General features: G+C 57.0%; 2 protein-coding genes across 2 annotated transcripts; both read left to right on the forward strand.

The window, feature by feature from the left end:
• Positions 1-1,614: 1,614 nt before the first annotated feature.
• Positions 1,615-8,569, forward strand: LOC307066309 (metallothionein-1E; the record flags this gene model as incomplete). Its single annotated transcript, XM_079723430.1, has 3 exons — positions 1,615-1,642; positions 7,707-7,772; positions 8,478-8,569. The coding sequence occupies 3 exons, from the start codon at positions 1,615-1,617 to the stop codon at positions 8,567-8,569; spliced, it is 186 nt and encodes a 61-aa protein (XP_079579556.1).
• A 3,087-nt stretch (positions 8,570-11,656) lies between these two features.
• LOC307066378 (metallothionein-1E) lies at positions 11,657-18,605 on the forward strand (the record flags this gene model as incomplete). The annotated part of the gene is made up of 3 exons (XM_079723516.1): positions 11,657-11,684; positions 17,743-17,808; positions 18,514-18,605. The coding sequence occupies 3 exons, from the start codon at positions 11,657-11,659 to the stop codon at positions 18,603-18,605; spliced, it is 186 nt and encodes a 61-aa protein (XP_079579642.1).
• Between the last annotated feature and the right edge of the window lie 754 nt (positions 18,606-19,359).

Genomic DNA, 19,359 nt, shown 5'->3' on the forward strand with positions numbered 1-19,359 from the left:
GCGTATCCTAAATGAGTCGCTCGACCTCTCTAAGTCTCCATTTCCTATAAAAAGGAGATGATATCCCTGTGTGGTATTGAGAGTGGCCTAGCTCCTCACTAGGGCTTAATAAACTCTGTCTATTAGGATGCTTCTGTTCACAGTGACTTTACTGGGACACAATCTTGCTGAATTCCAACAAGCTCTTGGGGAAAGGCTCATGGTTTTGCAAGCATCACTCCAGGCTGGAGGTTAAGGTTTGATTGCAAATTTACTGATCCACTGGCAGGGGGAGTGTGGATGCCCTGCAATAGCCCCCCCCCCCCCCCAGGATAAAATGCTGCCACACCATTTGGAGAAACACAAAATCAATGCCCACCCTTCCTATCACTTGATCTATATTGAACCAGTAACACAGTGAACCTGCAGGGGCTGGAATGATTGCGCCAGCTACCCAGAGTTTCAGCAACCTGCCTAAGGGCACACAGATCATATTCAGAGGTCTGAAGCTATAGCAAGGCTGTCTCACCTCCTTGCCAAAGGTCGCTGATTAGGAGGTCACTGAAGGCTGAGTCCTGCCTATCATTACTCAGAGCTGGAAGTGTCCTTTCAGACAGTCTAGTTGTGCTTCTGGCTGCAGAGATGGGAGACTAAAGTCCAGAGAGGTCACAGAGCTATGCAGAGGGATGTGACTGCCTGCTCAGTGCCCTTCCCACTGCTGAATACTGAAAGGGAAATAACCACTTGTCATGCTTTGCTATTTAATGCCAGGTCTGCCCATCACTTACAATGATCCCTTCCACGGGGTGGGATCTCATCCTTTGGGAACCTCCATCCTGGTGCAGGGTGGACTGGCTAGGATCAGGAAATCCCCTGCCAAGTTTAGGCCAGGAGCACAGGGACAAGTGTGCCCATCCATCCATTCAGTAGTGCAGAAAAGAAGGAAGGATGGGAGGCAGAGGCCTGAGTTGGTCGCGGTGCTCTTACGGAGAAACGTTAGAGAAACGCTGCCTAAGGACCATCGTGGGGACCAGGACAGGAAATGGTGGGGGAAGAGGGAGTCGGAGGATTGGTGGTGAAGGTCACATCCACCGCCGCTCTCTGCACACAACTCCCAGGATCCAGCCATGCCTGGGACGGGAGCGCGAGACTAGGGTTGCACACGGGCTCCGGAAAGGGGGAACCTGAAGACAACAGCGCGGGGGCCGGTGGTGGGGAAGACAGCGAGGATACAGAGGCTGGCTTGCTGGAAAATCCCGGAACAAGGTGGCTGCCGCCCTCGGGAAAATCGGGAGGGGCGGACAGGGAGGCTAGGACACCGCGCACCTCCTGGCAAACAGTCCCTACCGGCGAGCAGGCACCAAATACGGCTCTCCGTGCGCAGAGCGGACCCACGTACACTGGGAGAATCCTGTCTCGGCCCCAGGGGTTGCTCACGGCCGGGCCCCCGGCGCTGCGGGCGGGGCGGGCGCAGATCCGCGGGGCGGGTGCAAGGAGGGGGTGGGACCTCTGCGCCCGGGCCGCCTCCTCTGGGTACAAACACTGCAAGCAGGCTCCTAGGCTCGACACGCCTCCCACCAGCTCACGGGCCTCTTGGCCGCTTGCTTTCTACCCCCGGCCTCGCCTTGGCTCCAAATGGACCCCAACTGCTCCTGCCCCACTGGTAAGGAACCCCTGGCTCTGGGCCTTGGATGCCCGCTTCTCAGCCCAGGACACAGTGTCCCTGGGGTTAGATGAGGAAGAAGTTTCAATTTGAGCACAAGTGGACGGCCACGGTTCACCCAGTGCTTTCTTCCCAGCCAGGGCAGCGACAGCATTTTTTTAATCTATTTTTTGTTTTTTGTTTTTTGGCTGTACCACTCAGCTTGTGGGAGCTTAGTTCCCTGACCGGGGACGGAACCCAGACACTAGGAAGTGAGAGCGCTGTCCCCTAACCACTAGATCGCCAGAGAGTTCCAGCCTCTATTTTTGAATGGGGAGTACAGAGGCTCAAGACTGCCTTTGTTGAGGTCACCCAGCAGGTCACGGAATTGCTAGACCCAGGGTTTGGAGGAGGCCTCGGAGCTGCCAGGACTTGATGGGAGGAGGGGACACTGCCTCTTTGGGGTTCACGCCATGGGCCCTGGCCCCCGGCCCCAGTCAGCCTGGGCTGGGTCTGGAGCCTGGGACCTTCCCTGTGGAGTCCCATCAGGAGGGGACCTACTCTCCTTGGACCAGAAGACACGAGCTGGGGCTTCTCTATCCGCCTGAGTGGACACGAGCTCCCAGGGCCGCGTCCTGACGGAGGAGGAGGGCTCAGGGAGGCATTGCTGACCGTCTGCTGTAGCTCCTGCATCCCTCTCCCTGCTCACTGCTGGCCTTTCCCTTCCTGGCAGGCGGCTCCTGCAGCTGCGCTGGCTCCTGCACCTGCAAGGCCTGCAGATGCACCTCCTGCAAGAAGAGTGAGTGTGCGGGGCCTTCTCTGGCAATGCGGGGTGTGGGCTGAGTGCGAGGAGGGAGCCCAGAGCTCAGCAGGCAGGAGCAGGACAGTGACCAAACTTCCCGGCACCCCCCTCACCAGGAAGGGATTCCCAGTCAGAGCTGGAATCGCCTTCGACATGACCGAGACCCAGGCGCGCACTAGAGAACAGGGAGACTGAGGCCCAGACGGGTCACCAACAAACAACCTCAGACCTGTCACTAGAACTAGTCCTCCTCCCTCCTGAGTCACGCTTCTGAATCCTCCCAGGCACTGAAGCACTGTAGGGACATGAACGAGTGACCCTGTGTGGCTTCTCGGACCTGGTGCAGCCCCTTCCTGTCGAAGCAGCCCAGAGCCTCCCTATCCCGAGCGGGAGCTGCTCTGTGAGGGGTTTGCCTCCACTTTGATCCTGAGGACGTGGCTCACATCACTGGTGGTGCTGGGGGCTGGCTTTGTCTTGTCCCCAGAGGCCCTGCTCAGTGTCTCTCCAAGGCGCTGTGCCCTGTCCCGGGCACAGATGGGGCAGGCAACCTGAACCTAGTGCCTGAGAGCAATTATCTCAGGACAGAGGACACCATCGTAAACTCAGGGTCTGGGCCTGAGGGCGGCTGGGGCCAGGCCTGCTGTTGGGAAGGGTGGTTGCGGACAACGCGTGGTCCGACTGCACGCTGCCCTTGCCTCCCCAGGCTGCTGCTCCTGCTGCCCCGTGGGCTGCGCCAAGTGTGCCCAGGGCTGCGTCTGCAAAGGGGCCTCGGACAAGTGCAGCTGCTGTGCCTGATGTCGCGGAGAGCCTGCCCCGGGTGTCAACAGAGCAACCAGGACAAACCTGCATTTTACCGTTTTTCATACAAGCGGACCTGACGCTACATTCCTTTTTCTGTGAAATATGTGAGTTGTAATAAAAGTTGTTGACTTTATTCTGGCTCTGTCTTCCTTTGTCTGTCTTGAACAAAGAGACGCCGTGCCCATCAGGGCTGGCGTGGGGAACTGGACTGGACGTGCAGAGACCTCGGCTCTGGACCAAAGAGTACCCCCCCACCCCCCAAAACACACGCACACGGAGCGTCTTAGCCCCTTAGGTTAAGTTGAGCTTCAGTTTCTCAGCTCCAAATGAAAGCCTCGCCAGATGACATAGGGCACTGGACACACAGAGGACACGCTCCCTCTATTCCCCTTACGAGTATGGATTGCAGAGAACGTTGTCCATTTCTCATTTTCCTTCTCTGGGGGCCCCTGCCAAACTCAGTCCTCGGTGATGAGAGCCTGGAAAAGTACCCAGAGGGGATGGAATCCCACACCCCTCTTGTTTGACTTCTACACGGGACTGGCGTCTAAAACACCCTGGAAAGACCTATTTGTATTTTCGGCCACAGTTTTAACCCTGGTCAGTAAAAAGAATCGCTAAGATAAAATGTAAAAGGACACTATATGTGACACCCATTTTTCCCTTCAACACGTCAAATCACCCTCATACGTGGAGGAGCAATTCTGAAAGCTGGACGCTTTCATATGCTGCACTTACATGGAAGGTGTGCCCGAGTCCTGGGAACGCTTCACAGATGCCCCACTGTGCGGACCACACACGCCCGGAGCAGCTCTGCCCCCTGCCTCCCCACAGGGAACATCAGTCTTGGCTTGCCCAGGGCTACTGACAGGACACTCGCCACCCGTGACAGCTCCCTGCAGGGCCTTGGCTCTGAATCTTCGCAAGGTCCTCCCTAGATCAGGCTGACATCTTCCCTTCCCTCAAATGCAGCCCGTGGCTACTTGACACCCCGATAGTGATTTGAATTTGGTGGGAATTTCCCAGCTGTTTCCCTGAGACTTGCTTTCAGAAGAAGGACTTCATGTGTTCCTCTGCAGAGTGATGGTGGTGCTGCAGTGCGGAGGGCCTGGTGCTGTTTATTAGCAAGAAGTGTGTGCTGAGGGAACAGGTAATATAGTTCAGGTGTTGCGCCCCCTGGCGGTCTGGGGAGGGAATTCCTAGTTGATGGGCACTCGGAGAGAAAGAGGAGACACGTGGCTCAGAAGTCAGGAGCAAGATTGCCCACAGGTGCCCTGTGTGAAGGGGGGCATTTCGGGAGCCGGCCCGTTCTGCGTGCGTGGGTGTTGGTGTCAGGCACTCGGGTTCACAGCCAGCATGCCACTTCCTGACCTGGCAAGTCACTGATACTCTCTGAGATTTCATTTCCTCCTTTCGATAAAAAAGATTAATTTCAATGAGGGGGAATAAGCCAGATAGTGGCCTGGCTCCTAGCTCGGGCTTCCCGAACGGTGTCCTTTATGATCGCTCTCTCCACACTGACATTTGTGCACAGAGAATCCTTGAGCTCCCAACAAGCTCCTGGAGAAAGGCTCCCTGGTTTGCAAGCAAGCTCATGGTGAGGGCAGAGGTGGATAGGAACCTTGCTTATCCAGTGCCAGAGGGCGTAGGGATGTTCTCCAACAAGCCCCATGGAACGAGTCACCGCCACAGCATTTGCACAGACTCAGTGAACCTGCAAGGTCTGGAGTGATGGTGCCAATTGCAGAGAGGTTAAGCAACTTACCCAAGGGCACACAGCCTATGCTCAGAGGACTACACCTACACCACAGCTGTCTCACCTCCCGGCCACATGGGGCCGGTTATGACATCACTGGAGGCTGAATCCGGCCTCTCCTTTTTCAGGGCTGCAAGGGTCTTCGGAGACAGTCCAGCTGTGCTCCTGGCTGCAGAGGTGGGAGGCTGAAGCCCACAGAGGTCACAGAGCTGTGCAGAGGGCTCTGACTGCCAGCTCAGGGCTTTCCCACTGCTGCCTCTGTGCCAGGTGTTCAGTGTTCTCACCTTTCATGGGATGACATGGTGTCCGGTTGGGCGGGGGGCTGCAGTCAGCCTGCAGGAGGGCCAGTCCCATCTGTGTCACACATAGCCCTGTGACATAACCTCTCTCTGGCTCAGTCTCCTCTGCCCTAAAGGGCAAAATAACAGTGTCTGGCTCTCGGGATTACAGAATTGAATACATGCAAAGAAGGTCAGAACATACTGGGCACTCAGGGAGTAATCTATCGTACCACCGATTCATTTATTTATCTCTTTATTTATTTGTTATCATTAGCCTAGGAGACATTGTCCTCCTTCCAGACACGCAAGCAAGGATGGTGTGTTTAGCTCTGTGCTCTGGGCCGTCCTCATCAACCCTGTGAGCCTGGCACCAGTTCCCCTGAGAGGGTTATCCTGCCTTCACGCAAAGAGCCGTTGACACTACAGGTAGAAAGCCGTGAGTAACACAGTCGGTGTCCTCCTAACACATACAGAAGGATCCTGCCATTTCTGCTGTCACCTGCATCAGGATTTCCTTACCATTCTCTTTTCAGCGATTTTCCGAAATACGTTATACCAAAAGAAACCTCTTGAGCACTACGGAAGGAGAGAGTCAGAAGGTAGCCACAAAGTCATAAATCCATTCCTATTCTGTCACTCTGGTCGCCCCCAGGATTGAGCTGGACATGGTAGAGACGGGCTGAGGACACAGCTCTGGGCCAAAGGGGAGCTTTCTCACTGACTCCCTCTCTCAGCTGCGAAGCGACAAAAGCACAGAAGCAGGGCACCACTCCCCAGCACCGTGTGCCTGCCTCCGGAGCCTCCTTGTACTGTAGGTACTTTGGCCTTTGGGAAACGGGCTCCTGACTAGGATCTCCCTTCCCGGTTGGTGTGACAGTTCAAAGAGCAAAAGTGATTAACAAGGCTTGGCCTGGACTCCACGGTGAGTAACTGTCGGGACTACTCAAAGGGAACTATCCACTTGTCTCGCTTTGTTATTTAACGCCAGGGCTGCCTATCACCTACAATGACGCCGTCCCTGGGGAGCATCCCATGATTAGGGAACCTCCACCCTGGCGTGGGGTGGACCGGCTACAGTGAGGAGCCCCCCTGGAAAGTTTAGGCAAAGAAGCCCCCGCCGAAATGAGCCATGATCCCTCCAGGAAAGGAAAACACAAGTGAGGAGGACTAGCGGCTGAAGGCAATGTTCACCGCGCTGCCGTTCCAGGAGACGGCACCGGAAACGTGCTTCCAAAGGACCGTGGTGGGGACCGGGGCTGGCAACGCCTGGGGACACATGGGCTGGGCGAAACGGTGGTGAGGGTCACATACGCCTGCCGTCTCTGACACCGCTCCCCGGCTCCAGCCAAGCCAGGGACACGAGCGGGAGGCGGGGGCTGTTCTCAGGCTGCAGGAAACGGCGACCCGCAGGCCGGCGGCGCGGGGCCCGGGGCGGGGAAGACCGGAGGACGCGGGAGCTGGATTCCTGCACAACCCGCCAACAGGGTGGCTGCTCCCGTCGGGCACATTGGGAAGGGGCGGCCAGGGGGCTGGGACACCGCTTACCGCACGGCACCCGGTTCCTCCGCTCCAGCCGGCACCGAAGTGGAATCGTGCGCTCGGCCCCGCCTGTTGCTCACAGCCCGGCCCAGGGCGCTGAGGGCGCTGCGGACGGCGCGGGCGTGGGCGCGGGCGCGGGCGCGGACCCGCGGGGCGCGTGCAAGGCGGGGGCGGGGCCTCTGCGCCCGGGCCGCCTCCTCGGCCTATAACTGAGCCCCCGGGCTCCTCGCTCCCACACGGCCCCCACCGGACCCGTGCAGCCGCTTCGCCCCTTGCTTTGGACCTCGGGCCTCACTTCTCCTCCAGATGGACCCCAAGTGCTCCTGCCCCACTGGTAAGGGAGCCCTGGCTTTGAGCCTTAGGATGCCCCCTTCCCAGGCACAGGACGACAAGGGAGGGTTTTGAGTTTGAGCTCAGGAGGACTCCTGTCACGGGTCCGGGGCTTTCTTGGGAGCCAGGCCCCTGGGAGCAGGTCAGTCTCCCTTTGCCTCTCTGTTAACACTGAGGTCACGGGGGCTCCAGGCTGTCCTGATTGAGGTCACCCAGCTGGTCAGGGGATTGCTAGACCGGGACCCAGTGTTTGGAGGAGGCCTCGGAGCTGCCAGGACTGGATGGGAGGAGGGGACACTGCCTCTTTGGGGTTCAGGCCATGGGCCCTGGCCCCCGGCCCCAGTCACCCTGGGCTGGGTCTGGAGCCTGGGACCTTCCCTGTGGAGTCCCATCAGGAGGGGACCTACTCTCCTTGGACCAGAAGAGACGAGCTGGGGCTTCTCTATCCGCCTGAGTGGACACGAGCTCCCAGGACTGGGTCCTGACGGAGGAGGGCTCAGGGAGGCATTGCTGACCGTCTGCTGTAGCTCCTGCATCCCTCTCCCTGCTCACTGCTGGCCTTTCCCTTCCTGGCAGGCGGCTCCTGCAGCTGCGCTGGCTCCTGCACCTGCAAGGCCTGCAGATGCACGTCCTGCAAGAAGAGTGAGTGTGCGGGGCCTTCTCTGGGAATGCGGGGTGTGGGCTGAGTGCGAGGAGGGAGCCCAGAGCTCAGCAGGCAGGAGCAGGAGAGAGACCAAACTTCCCGGCACCCTCCTCACCAGAAAGGGATTCCCAATCAGAGCTGGAATCGCCTTCGACGTGACCGAGACCCAGGCGCGCACTAGAGAACAGGGAGACTGAGGCCCAGACGGGTCACCAACAAACAACCTCAGACCTGTCACTAGAACTAGTCCTCCTGCCTCCTGAGGCCCGCTTCTGAATCCTCCCAGGGACTGAAGCACTGTAGGGACATGAGCGAGTGACCCTGTGTGGCTTCTCGGACCTGGTGCAGCCCCTTCCTGTCGAAGCAACCCAGAGCTTCCCTATCCCGAGCGGGAGCTACTCTGTGAGGGGTTTGCCTCCACTTTGATCCTGAGGACGTGGCTCACATCACTGGTGGTGCTGGGGGCCGGCTTTCTCTTGCCCCAGAGGCCCTGCTCACTGTCTGTCCAAGGCGCTGTGCCCTGTCCTGGGCACAGATGGGGCAGGCAACCTGAACCTAGTGCCTGAGAGCAATTATCTCAGGACAGAGGACACCATCGTAAACTCAGGGTCTGGGCCTGAGGGCGGCTGGGGCCAGGCCTGCTGTTGGGAAGGGTGGTTGTGGACAACGCGTGGTCCGACTGCACGCTGCCCTTGCCTCCCCAGGCTGCTGCTCCTGCTGCCCCGTGGGCTGCGCCAAGTGTGCCCAGGGCTGCGTCTGCAAAGGGGCCTCGGACAAGTGCAGCTGCTGTGCCTGATGTCGCGGAGAGCCTGCCCCAGGTGTCAATGGAGGACCACGGGCCGACCTGTGTTTTTATACAACTCTCACTTGATTGCTACATTCCCTTTCCTATGAAATATGTGAGTTGTAATAAAAGCTGTTGACACTCTTCCGACTCGGCTCTTTTTTCTGTGCATTGGGAATAAGGGCTCCTGCCCTACACCAGGGCTGGTGTAGGAGACTGGATGAGAAGTGCAGAGACTTGGGTACTGGAACAAAATGTGAGTCCCTCACAAACTGAGTGCCTAAGACAAGCCACACTCCCTCACTGGGTTCATCTTCCGTAAAATGGAAGAGCATTAGACCAGATGCTCTAAGGGTGTTGAGCAGATACAAGGTCCCCTCCATTCTCATGGCAAGGGTTCGTGGCATGGCAAGGGTTGGTGACTTCTCCATGCCTCATTTCCCATCCTCTGATTTCCCTGGCTAACTTCACGTCCTCATAGATTTTAGGCTTCATAGACTCTAAAGAAGTTGGAATCACACCTCCAGTTACCTGAATCCCTACCTGGAAGTCTCAAACTCCCCGCACTGAAAGATGTGTGAATTTTCTAGCTGTGGTTTTTATTTTCTAACGTCACAAACCTAAACTTTGGTAAAATAAAATTAAGTGAACTACTAAGAAAAATTTCAAAGGACACAAAATACAAAACCCAATTGTTGATTCAATAAATTTGAATAAATGTATGAGGATCAGAGTAGTACAGGAAAAATTTAAAAAGTAAAAACATGTTTGTTCACCTGAAACTAACACAATATTGTAAATCAGCTACACTTCAATTATTAAAAAAAAAACCATGAGTTCATCAAAGGAGTATGTTGAACACGGAAAACACTTTCAAACGCCCCACTGTGTGGATCACCCACACCTGAAGTAGCTCTTCCCACCATCCCCACAGGGAACATCCGTCTCGGCTGGCCCAGTGCCAGTGAGAGGACACCTGCTACCCCTGAGAGCTCCCTGTGGTGAGTTGGCTCTGAATCTTTGGAAGTTCCTTTAGGTCAGGCTGAACGCTGCCTTCAAAATCCAGCCCTTGGCTACTGGAAACCACAAAGTGACTAGGAATTTGTAGGTAATGCCCAGCCACTTCCCAACAAGAGGCAGAGTACCTGGAAATTGGTTCCAGATGAAGGACTTCATGTCTGCCTGTGCAGGGTAGTGTCAGATTCTGCATTTACAACGTGGTGGTGGTATTTACTAGGAAGGAGTGAGGCGCTGAGTGACCTGTAAATAATGGCGAGAGCTGGTCCTCCTGACAACTTCTGGAGGGATTTGCTATTTGATGGAAAGTCAAAGAGAAAGACGAGTCACGTGGCCCAAGTGTCAGGACCACACTCACCCACAGGTGTCCTGTGTGAAGAGGGGATTTCAGGAGCCAGCCTGTGCTGGGTGCGTGGGTGCTGGTGTCAGGCAGTCTTGGTTCACAGACCACAGTGGCCCTTACCAGCCGCGTATCCTAAATGAGTCGCTCGACCTCTCTAAGTCTCCATTTCCTATAAAAAGGAGATGATATCCCTGTGTGGTATTGAGAGTGGCCTAGCTCCTCACTAGGGCTTAATAAACTCTGTCTATTAGGATGCTTCTGTTCACAGTGACTTTACTGGGACACAATCTTGCTGAATTCCAACAAGCTCTTGGGGAAAGGCTCATGGTTTTGCAAGCATCACTCCAGGCTGGAGGTTAAGGTTTGATTGCAAATTTACTGATCCACTGGCAGGGGGAGTGTGGATGCCCTGCAATAGCCCCCCCCCCCCCCCAGGATAAAATGCTGCCACACCATTTGGAGAAACACAAAATCAATGCCCACCCTTCCTATCACTTGATCTATATTGAACCAGTAACACAGTGAACCTGCAGGGGCTGGAATGATTGCGCCAGCTACCCAGAGTTTCAGCAACCTGCCTAAGGGCACACAGATCATATTCAGAGGTCTGAAGCTATAGCAAGGCTGTCTCACCTCCTTGCCAAAGGTCGCTGATTAGGAGGTCACTGAAGGCTGAGTCCTGCCTATCATTACTCAGAGCTGGAAGTGTCCTTTCAGACAGTCTAGTTGTGCTTCTGGCTGCAGAGATGGGAGACTAAAGTCCAGAGAGGTCACAGAGCTATGCAGAGGGATGTGACTGCCTGCTCAGTGCCCTTCCCACTGCTGAATACTGAAAGGGAAATAACCACTTGTCATGCTTTGCTATTTAATGCCAGGTCTGCCCATCACTTACAATGATCCCTTCCACGGGGTGGGATCTCATCCTTTGGGAACCTCCATCCTGGTGCAGGGTGGACTGGCTAGGATCAGGAAATCCCCTGCCAAGTTTAGGCCAGGAGCACAGGGACAAGTGTGCCCATCCATCCATTCAGTAGTGCAGAAAAGAAGGAAGGATGGGAGGCAGAGGCCTGAGTTGGTCGCGGTGCTCTTACGGAGAAACGTTAGAGAAACGCTGCCTAAGGACCATCGTGGGGACCAGGACAGGAAATGGTGGGGGAAGAGGGAGTCGGAGGATTGGTGGTGAAGGTCACATCCACCGCCGCTCTCTGCACACAACTCCCAGGATCCAGCCATGCCTGGGACGGGAGCGCGAGACTAGGGTTGCACACGGGCTCCGGAAAGGGGGAACCTGAAGACAACAGCGCGGGGGCCGGTGGTGGGGAAGACAGCGAGGATACAGAGGCTGGCTTGCTGGAAAATCCCGGAACAAGGTGGCTGCCGCCCTCGGGAAAATCGGGAGGGGCGGACAGGGAGGCTAGGACACCGCGCACCTCCTGGCAAACAGTCCCTACCGGCGAGCAGGCACCAAATACGGCTCTCCGTGCGCAGAGCGGACCCACGTACACTGGGAGAATCCTGTCTCGGCCCCAGGGGTTGCTCACGGCCGGGCCCCCGGCGCTGCGGGCGGGGCGGGCGCAGATCCGCGGGGCGGGTGCAAGGAGGGGGTGGGACCTCTGCGCCCGGGCCGCCTCCTCTGGGTACAAACACTGCAAGCAGGCTCCTAGGCTCGACACGCCTCCCACCAGCTCACGGGCCTCTTGGCCGCTTGCTTTCTACCCCCGGCCTCGCCTTGGCTCCAAATGGACCCCAACTGCTCCTGCCCCACTGGTAAGGAACCCCTGGCTCTGGGCCTTGGATGCCCGCTTCTCAGCCCAGGACACAGTGTCCCTGGGGTTAGATGAGGAAGAAGTTTCAATTTGAGCACAAGTGGACGGCCACGGTTCACCCAGTGCTTTCTTCCCAGCCAGGGCAGCGACAGCATTTTTTTAATCTATTTTTTGTTTTTTGTTTTTTGGCTGTACCACTCAGCTTGTGGGAGCTTAGTTCCCTGACCGGGGACGGAACCCAGACACTAGGAAGTGAGAGCGCTGTCCCCTAACCACTAGATCGCCAGAGAGTTCCAGCCTCTATTTTTGAATGGGGAGTACAGAGGCTCAAGACTGCCTTTGTTGAGGTCACCCAGCAGGTCACGGAATTGCTAGACCCAGGGTTTGGAGGAGGCCTCGGAGCTGCCAGGACTTGATGGGAGGAGGGGACACTGCCTCTTTGGGGTTCACGCCATGGGCCCTGGCCCCCGGCCCCAGTCAGCCTGGGCTGGGTCTGGAGCCTGGGACCTTCCCTGTGGAGTCCCATCAGGAGGGGACCTACTCTCCTTGGACCAGAAGACACGAGCTGGGGCTTCTCTATCCGCCTGAGTGGACACGAGCTCCCAGGGCCGCGTCCTGACGGAGGAGGAGGGCTCAGGGAGGCATTGCTGACCGTCTGCTGTAGCTCCTGCATCCCTCTCCCTGCTCACTGCTGGCCTTTCCCTTCCTGGCAGGCGGCTCCTGCAGCTGCGCTGGCTCCTGCACCTGCAAGGCCTGCAGATGCACCTCCTGCAAGAAGAGTGAGTGTGCGGGGCCTTCTCTGGCAATGCGGGGTGTGGGCTGAGTGCGAGGAGGGAGCCCAGAGCTCAGCAGGCAGGAGCAGGACAGTGACCAAACTTCCCGGCACCCCCCTCACCAGGAAGGGATTCCCAGTCAGAGCTGGAATCGCCTTCGACATGACCGAGACCCAGGCGCGCACTAGAGAACAGGGAGACTGAGGCCCAGACGGGTCACCAACAAACAACCTCAGACCTGTCACTAGAACTAGTCCTCCTCCCTCCTGAGTCACGCTTCTGAATCCTCCCAGGCACTGAAGCACTGTAGGGACATGAACGAGTGACCCTGTGTGGCTTCTCGGACCTGGTGCAGCCCCTTCCTGTCGAAGCAGCCCAGAGCCTCCCTATCCCGAGCGGGAGCTGCTCTGTGAGGGGTTTGCCTCCACTTTGATCCTGAGGACGTGGCTCACATCACTGGTGGTGCTGGGGGCTGGCTTTGTCTTGTCCCCAGAGGCCCTGCTCAGTGTCTCTCCAAGGCGCTGTGCCCTGTCCCGGGCACAGATGGGGCAGGCAACCTGAACCTAGTGCCTGAGAGCAATTATCTCAGGACAGAGGACACCATCGTAAACTCAGGGTCTGGGCCTGAGGGCGGCTGGGGCCAGGCCTGCTGTTGGGAAGGGTGGTTGCGGACAACGCGTGGTCCGACTGCACGCTGCCCTTGCCTCCCCAGGCTGCTGCTCCTGCTGCCCCGTGGGCTGCGCCAAGTGTGCCCAGGGCTGCGTCTGCAAAGGGGCCTCGGACAAGTGCAGCTGCTGTGCCTGATGTCGCGGAGAGCCTGCCCCGGGTGTCAACAGAGCAACCAGGACAAACCTGCATTTTACCGTTTTTCATACAAGCGGACCTGACGCTACATTCCTTTTTCTGTGAAATATGTGAGTTGTAATAAAAGTTGTTGACTTTATTCTGGCTCTGTCTTCCTTTGTCTGTCTTGAACAAAGAGACGCCGTGCCCATCAGGGCTGGCGTGGGGAACTGGACTGGACGTGCAGAGACCTCGGCTCTGGACCAAAGAGTACCCCCCCACCCCCCAAAACACACGCACACGGAGCGTCTTAGCCCCTTAGGTTAAGTTGAGCTTCAGTTTCTCAGCTCCAAATGAAAGCCTCGCCAGATGACATAGGGCACTGGACACACAGAGGACACGCTCCCTCTATTCCCCTTACGAGTATGGATTGCAGAGAACGTTGTCCATTTCTCATTTTCCTTCTCTGGGGGCCCCTGCCAAACTCAGTCCTCGGTGATGAGAGCCTGGAAAAGTACCCAGAGGGGATGGAATCCCACACCCCTCTTGTTTGACTTCTACACGGGACTGGCGTCTAAAACACCCTGGAAAGACCTATTTGTATTTTCGGCCACAGTTTTAACCCTGGTCAGTAAAAAGAATCGCTAAGATAAAATGTAAAAGGACACTATATGTGACACCCATTTTTCCCTTCAACACGTCAAATCACCCTCATACGTGGAGGAGCAATTCTGAAAGCTGGACGCTTTCATATGCTGCACTTACATGGAAGGTGTGCCCGAGTCCTGGGAACGCTTCACAGATGCCCCACTGTGCGGACCACACACGCCCGGAGCAGCTCTGCCCCCTGCCTCCCCACAGGGAACATCAGTCTTGGCTTGCCCAGGGCTACTGACAGGACACTCGCCACCCGTGACAGCTCCCTGCAGGGCCTTGGCTCTGAATCTTCGCAAGGTCCTCCCTAGATCAGGCTGACATCTTCCCTTCCCTCAAATGCAGCCCGTGGCTACTTGACACCCCGATAGTGATTTGAATTTGGTGGGAATTTCCCAGCTGTTTCCCTGAGACTTGCTTTCAGAAGAAGGACTTCATGTGTTCCTCTGCAGAGTGATGGTGGTGCTGCAGTGCGGAGGGCCTGGTGCTGTTTATTAGCAAGAAGTGTGTGCTGAGGGAACAGGTAATATAGTTCAGGTGTTGCGCCCCCTGGCGGTCTGGGGAGGGAATTCCTAGTTGATGGGCACTCGGAGAGAAAGAGGAGACACGTGGCTCAGAAGTCAGGAGCAAGATTGCCCACAGGTGCCCTGTGTGAAGGGGGGCATTTCGGGAGCCGGCCCGTTCTGCGTGCGTGGGTGTTGGTGTCAGGCACTCGGGTTCACAGCCAGCATGCCACTTCCTGACCTGGCAAGTCACTGATACTCTCTGAGATTTCATTTCCTCCTTTCGATAAAAAAGATTAATTTCAATGAGGGGGAATAAGCCAGATAGTGGCCTGGCTCCTAGCTCGGGCTTCCCGAACGGTGTCCTTTATGATCGCTCTCTCCACACTGACATTTGTGCACAGAGAATCCTTGAGCTCCCAACAAGCTCCTGGAGAAAGGCTCCCTGGTTTGCAAGCAAGCTCATGGTGAGGGCAGAGGTGGATAGGAACCTTGCTTATCCAGTGCCAGAGGGCGTAGGGATGTTCTCCAACAAGCCCCATGGAACGAGTCACCGCCACAGCATTTGCACAGACTCAGTGAACCTGCAAGGTCTGGAGTGATGGTGCCAATTGCAGAGAGGTTAAGCAACTTACCCAAGGGCACACAGCCTATGCTCAGAGGACTACACCTACACCACAGCTGTCTCACCTCCCGGCCACATGGGGCCGGTTATGACATCACTGGAGGCTGAATCCGGCCTCTCCTTTTTCAGGGCTGCAAGGGTCTTCGGAGACAGTCCAGCTGTGCTCCTGGCTGCAGAGGTGGGAGGCTGAAGCCCACAGAGGTCACAGAGCTGTGCAGAGGGCTCTGACTGCCAGCTCAGGGCTTTCCCACTGCTGCCTCTGTGCCAGGTGTTCAGTGTTCTCACCTTTCATGGGATGACATGGTGTCCGGTTGGGCGGGGGGCTGCAGTCAGCCTGCAGGAGGGCCAGTCCCATCTGTGTCACACATAGCCCTGTGACATAACCTCTCTCTGGCTCAGTCTCCTCTGCCCTAAAGGGCAAAATAACAGTGTCTGGCTCTCGGGATTACAGAATTGAATACATGCAAAGAAGGTCAGAACATACTGGGCACTCAGGGAGTAATCTATCGTACCACCGATTCATTTATTTATCTCTTTATTTATTTGTTATCATTAGCCTAGGAGACATTGTCCTCCTTCCAGACACGCAAGCAAGGATGGTGTGTTTAGCTCTGTGCTCTGGGCCGTCCTCATCAACCCTGTGAGCCTGGCACCAGTTCCCCTGAGAGGGTTATCCTGCCTTCACGCAAAGAGCCGTTGACACTACAGGTAGAAAGCCGTGAGTAACACAGTCGGTGTCCTCCTAACACATACAGAAGGATCCTGCCATTTCTGCTGTCACCTGCATCAGGATTTCCTTACCATTCTCTTTTCAGCGATTTTCCGAAATACGTTATACCAAAAGAAACCTCTTGAGCACTACTGAAGGAGAGAGTCAGAAGGTAGCCACAAAGTCATAAATCCATTCCTATTCTGTCACTCTGGTCGCCCCCAGGATTGAGCTGGACATGGTAGAGACGGGCTGAGGACACAGCTCTGCGCCAAAGGGGAGCTTTCTCACTGACTCCCTCTCTCAGCTGCGAAGCGACAAAAGCACAGAAGCAGGGCACCACTCCCCAGCACCGTGTGCCTGCCTCCGGAGCCTCCTTGTACTGTAGGTACTTTGGCCTTTGGGAAACGGGCTCCTGACTAGGATCTCCCTTCCCGGTTGGTGTGACAGTTCAAAGAGCAAAAGTGATTAACAAGGCTTGGCCTGGACTCCACGGTGAGTAACTGTCGGGACTACTCAAAGGGAACTATCCACTTGTCTCGCTTTGTTATTTAACGCCAGGGCTGCCTATCACCTACAATGACGCCGTCCCTGGGGAGCATCCCATGATTAGGGAACCTCCACCCTGGCGTGGGGTGGACCGGCTACAGTGAGGAGCCCCCCTGGAAAGTTTAGGCAAAGAAGCCCCCGCCGAAATGAGCCATGATCCCTCCAGGAAAGGAAAACACAAGTGAGGAGGACTAGCGGCTGAAGGCAATGTTCACCGCGCTGCCGTTCCAGGAGACGGCACCGGAAACGTGCTTCCAAAGGACCGTGGTGGGGACCGGGGCTGGCAACGCCTGGGGACACATGGGCTGGGCGAAACGGTGGTGAGGGTCACATACGCCTGCCGTCTCTGACACCGCTCCCCGGCTCCAGCCAAGCCAGGGACACGAGCGGGAGGCGGGGGCTGTTCTCAGGCTGCAGGAAACGGCGACCCGCAGGCCGGCGGCGCGGGGCCCGGGGCGGGGAAGACCGGAGGACGCGGGAGCTGGATTCCTGCACAACCCGCCAACAGGGTGGCTGCTCCCGTCGGGCACATTGGGAAGGGGCGGCCAGGGGGCTGGGACACCGCTTACCGCACGGCACCCGGTTCCTCCGCTCCAGCCGGCACCGAAGTGGAATCGTGCGCTCGGCCCCGCCTGTTGCTCACAGCCCGGCCCAGGGCGCTGAGGGCGCTGCGGGCGGCGCGGGCGCGGGCGCGGGCGCGGACCCGCGGGGCGCGTGCAAGGCGGGGGCGGGGCCTCTGCGCCCGGGCCGCCTCCTCGGCCTATAACTGAGCCCCCGGGCTCCTCGCTCCCACACGGCCCCCACCGGACCCGTGCAGCCGCTTCGCCCCTTGCTTTGGACCTCGGGCCTCACTTCTCCTCCAGATGGACCCCAAGTGCTCCTGCCCCACTGGTAAGGGAGCCCTGGCTTTGAGCCTTAGGATGCCCCCTTCCCAGGCACAGGACGACAAGGGAGGGTTTTGAGTTTGAGCTCAGGAGGACTCCTGTCACGGGTCCGGGGCTTTCTTGGGAGCCAGGCCCCTGGGAGCAGGTCAGTCTCCCTTTGCCTCTCTGTTAACACTGAGGTCACGGGGGCTCCAGGCTGTCCTGATTGAGGTCACCCAGCTGGTCAGGGGATTGCTAGACCGGGACCCAGTGTTTGGACGAGGCCTCGGAGCTGCCAGGACTGGATGGGAGGAGGGGACACTGCCTCTTTGGGGTTCAGGCCATGGGCCCTGGCCCCCGGCCCCAGTCACCCTGGGCTGGGTCTGGAGCCTGGGACCTTCCCTGTGGAGTCCCATCAGGAGGGGACCTACTCTCCTTGGACCAGAAGAGACGAGCTGGGGCTTCTCTATCCGCCTGAGTGGACACGAGCTCCCAGGACTGGGTCCTGACGGAGGAGGGCTCAGGGAGGCATTGCTGACCGTCTGCTGTAGCTCCTGCATCCCTCTCCCTGCTCACTGCTGGCCTTTCCCTTCCTGGCAGGCGGCTCCTGCAGCTGCGCTGGCTCCTGCACCTGCAAGGCCTGCAGATGCACGTCCTGCAAGAAGAGTGAGTGTGCGGGGCCTTCTCTGGGAATGCGGGGTGTGGGCTGAGTGCGAGGAGGGAGCCCAGAGCTCAGCAGGCAGGAGCAGGAGAGAGACCAAACTTCCCGGCACCCTCCTCACCAGAAAGGGATTCCCAATCAGAGCTGGAATCGCCTTCGACGTGACCGAGACCCAGGCGCGCACTAGAGAACAGGGAGACTGAGGCCCAGACGGGTCACCAACAAACAACCTCAGACCTGTCACTAGAACTAGTCCTCCTGCCTCCTGAGGCCCGCTTCTGAATCCTCCCAGGGACTGAAGCACTGTAGGGACATGAGCGAGTGACCCTGTGTGGCTTCTCGGACCTGGTGCAGCCCCTTCCTGTCGAAGCAACCCAGAGCTTCCCTATCCCGAGCGGGAGCTACTCTGTGAGGGGTTTGCCTCCACTTTGATCCTGAGGACGTGGCTCACATCACTGGTGGTGCTGGGGGCCGGCTTTCTCTTGCCCCAGAGGCCCTGCTCACTGTCTGTCCAAGGCGCTGTGCCCTGTCCTGGGCACAGATGGGGCAGGCAACCTGAACCTAGTGCCTGAGAGCAATTATCTCAGGACAGAGGACACCATCGTAAACTCAGGGTCTGGGCCTGAGGGCGGCTGGGGCCAGGCCTGCTGTTGGGAAGGGTGGTTGTGGACAACGCGTGGTCCGACTGCACGCTGCCCTTGCCTCCCCAGGCTGCTGCTCCTGCTGCCCCGTGGGCTGCGCCAAGTGTGCCCAGGGCTGCGTCTGCAAAGGGGCCTCGGACAAGTGCAGCTGCTGTGCCTGATGTCGCGGAGAGCCTGCCCCAGGTGTCAATGGAGGACCACGGGCCGACCTGTGTTTTTATACAACTCTCACTTGATTGCTACATTCCCTTTCCTATGAAATATGTGAGTTGTAATAAAAGCTGTTGACACTCTTCCGACTCGGCTCTTTTTTCTGTGCATTGGGAATAAGGGCTCCTGCCCTACACCAGGGCTGGTGTAGGAGACTGGATGAGAAGTGCAGAGACTTGGGTACTGGAACAAAATGTGAGTCCCTCACAAACTGAGTGCCTAAGACAAGCCACACTCCCTCACTGGGTTCATCTTCCGTAAAATGGAAGAGCATTAGACCAGATGCTCTAAGGGTGTTGAGCAGATACAAGGTCCCCTCCATTCTCATGGCAAGGGTTCGTGGCATGGCAAGGGTTGGTGACTTCTCCATGCCTCATTTCCCATCCTCTGATTTCCCTGGCTAACTTCACGTCCTCATAGATTTTAGGCTTCATAGACTCTAAAGAAGTTGGAATCACACCTCCAGTTACCTGAATCCCTACCTGGAAGTCTCAAACTCCCCGCACTGAAAGATGTGTGAATTTTCTAGCTGTGGTTTTTATTTTCTAACGTCACAAACCTAAACTTTGGTAAAATAAAATTAAGTGAACTACTAAGAAAAATTTCAAAGGACACAAAATACAAAACCCAATTGTTGATTCAATAAATTTGAATAAATGTATGAGGATCAGAGTAGTACAGGAAAAATTTAAAAAGTAAAAACAT

This window comes from Hyperoodon ampullatus (genome assembly GCF_949752795.1).
Source record: "Hyperoodon ampullatus genome assembly, chromosome: 18".
In the NCBI taxonomy this organism is placed as follows: domain Eukaryota; kingdom Metazoa; phylum Chordata; class Mammalia; order Artiodactyla; family Ziphiidae; genus Hyperoodon; species Hyperoodon ampullatus.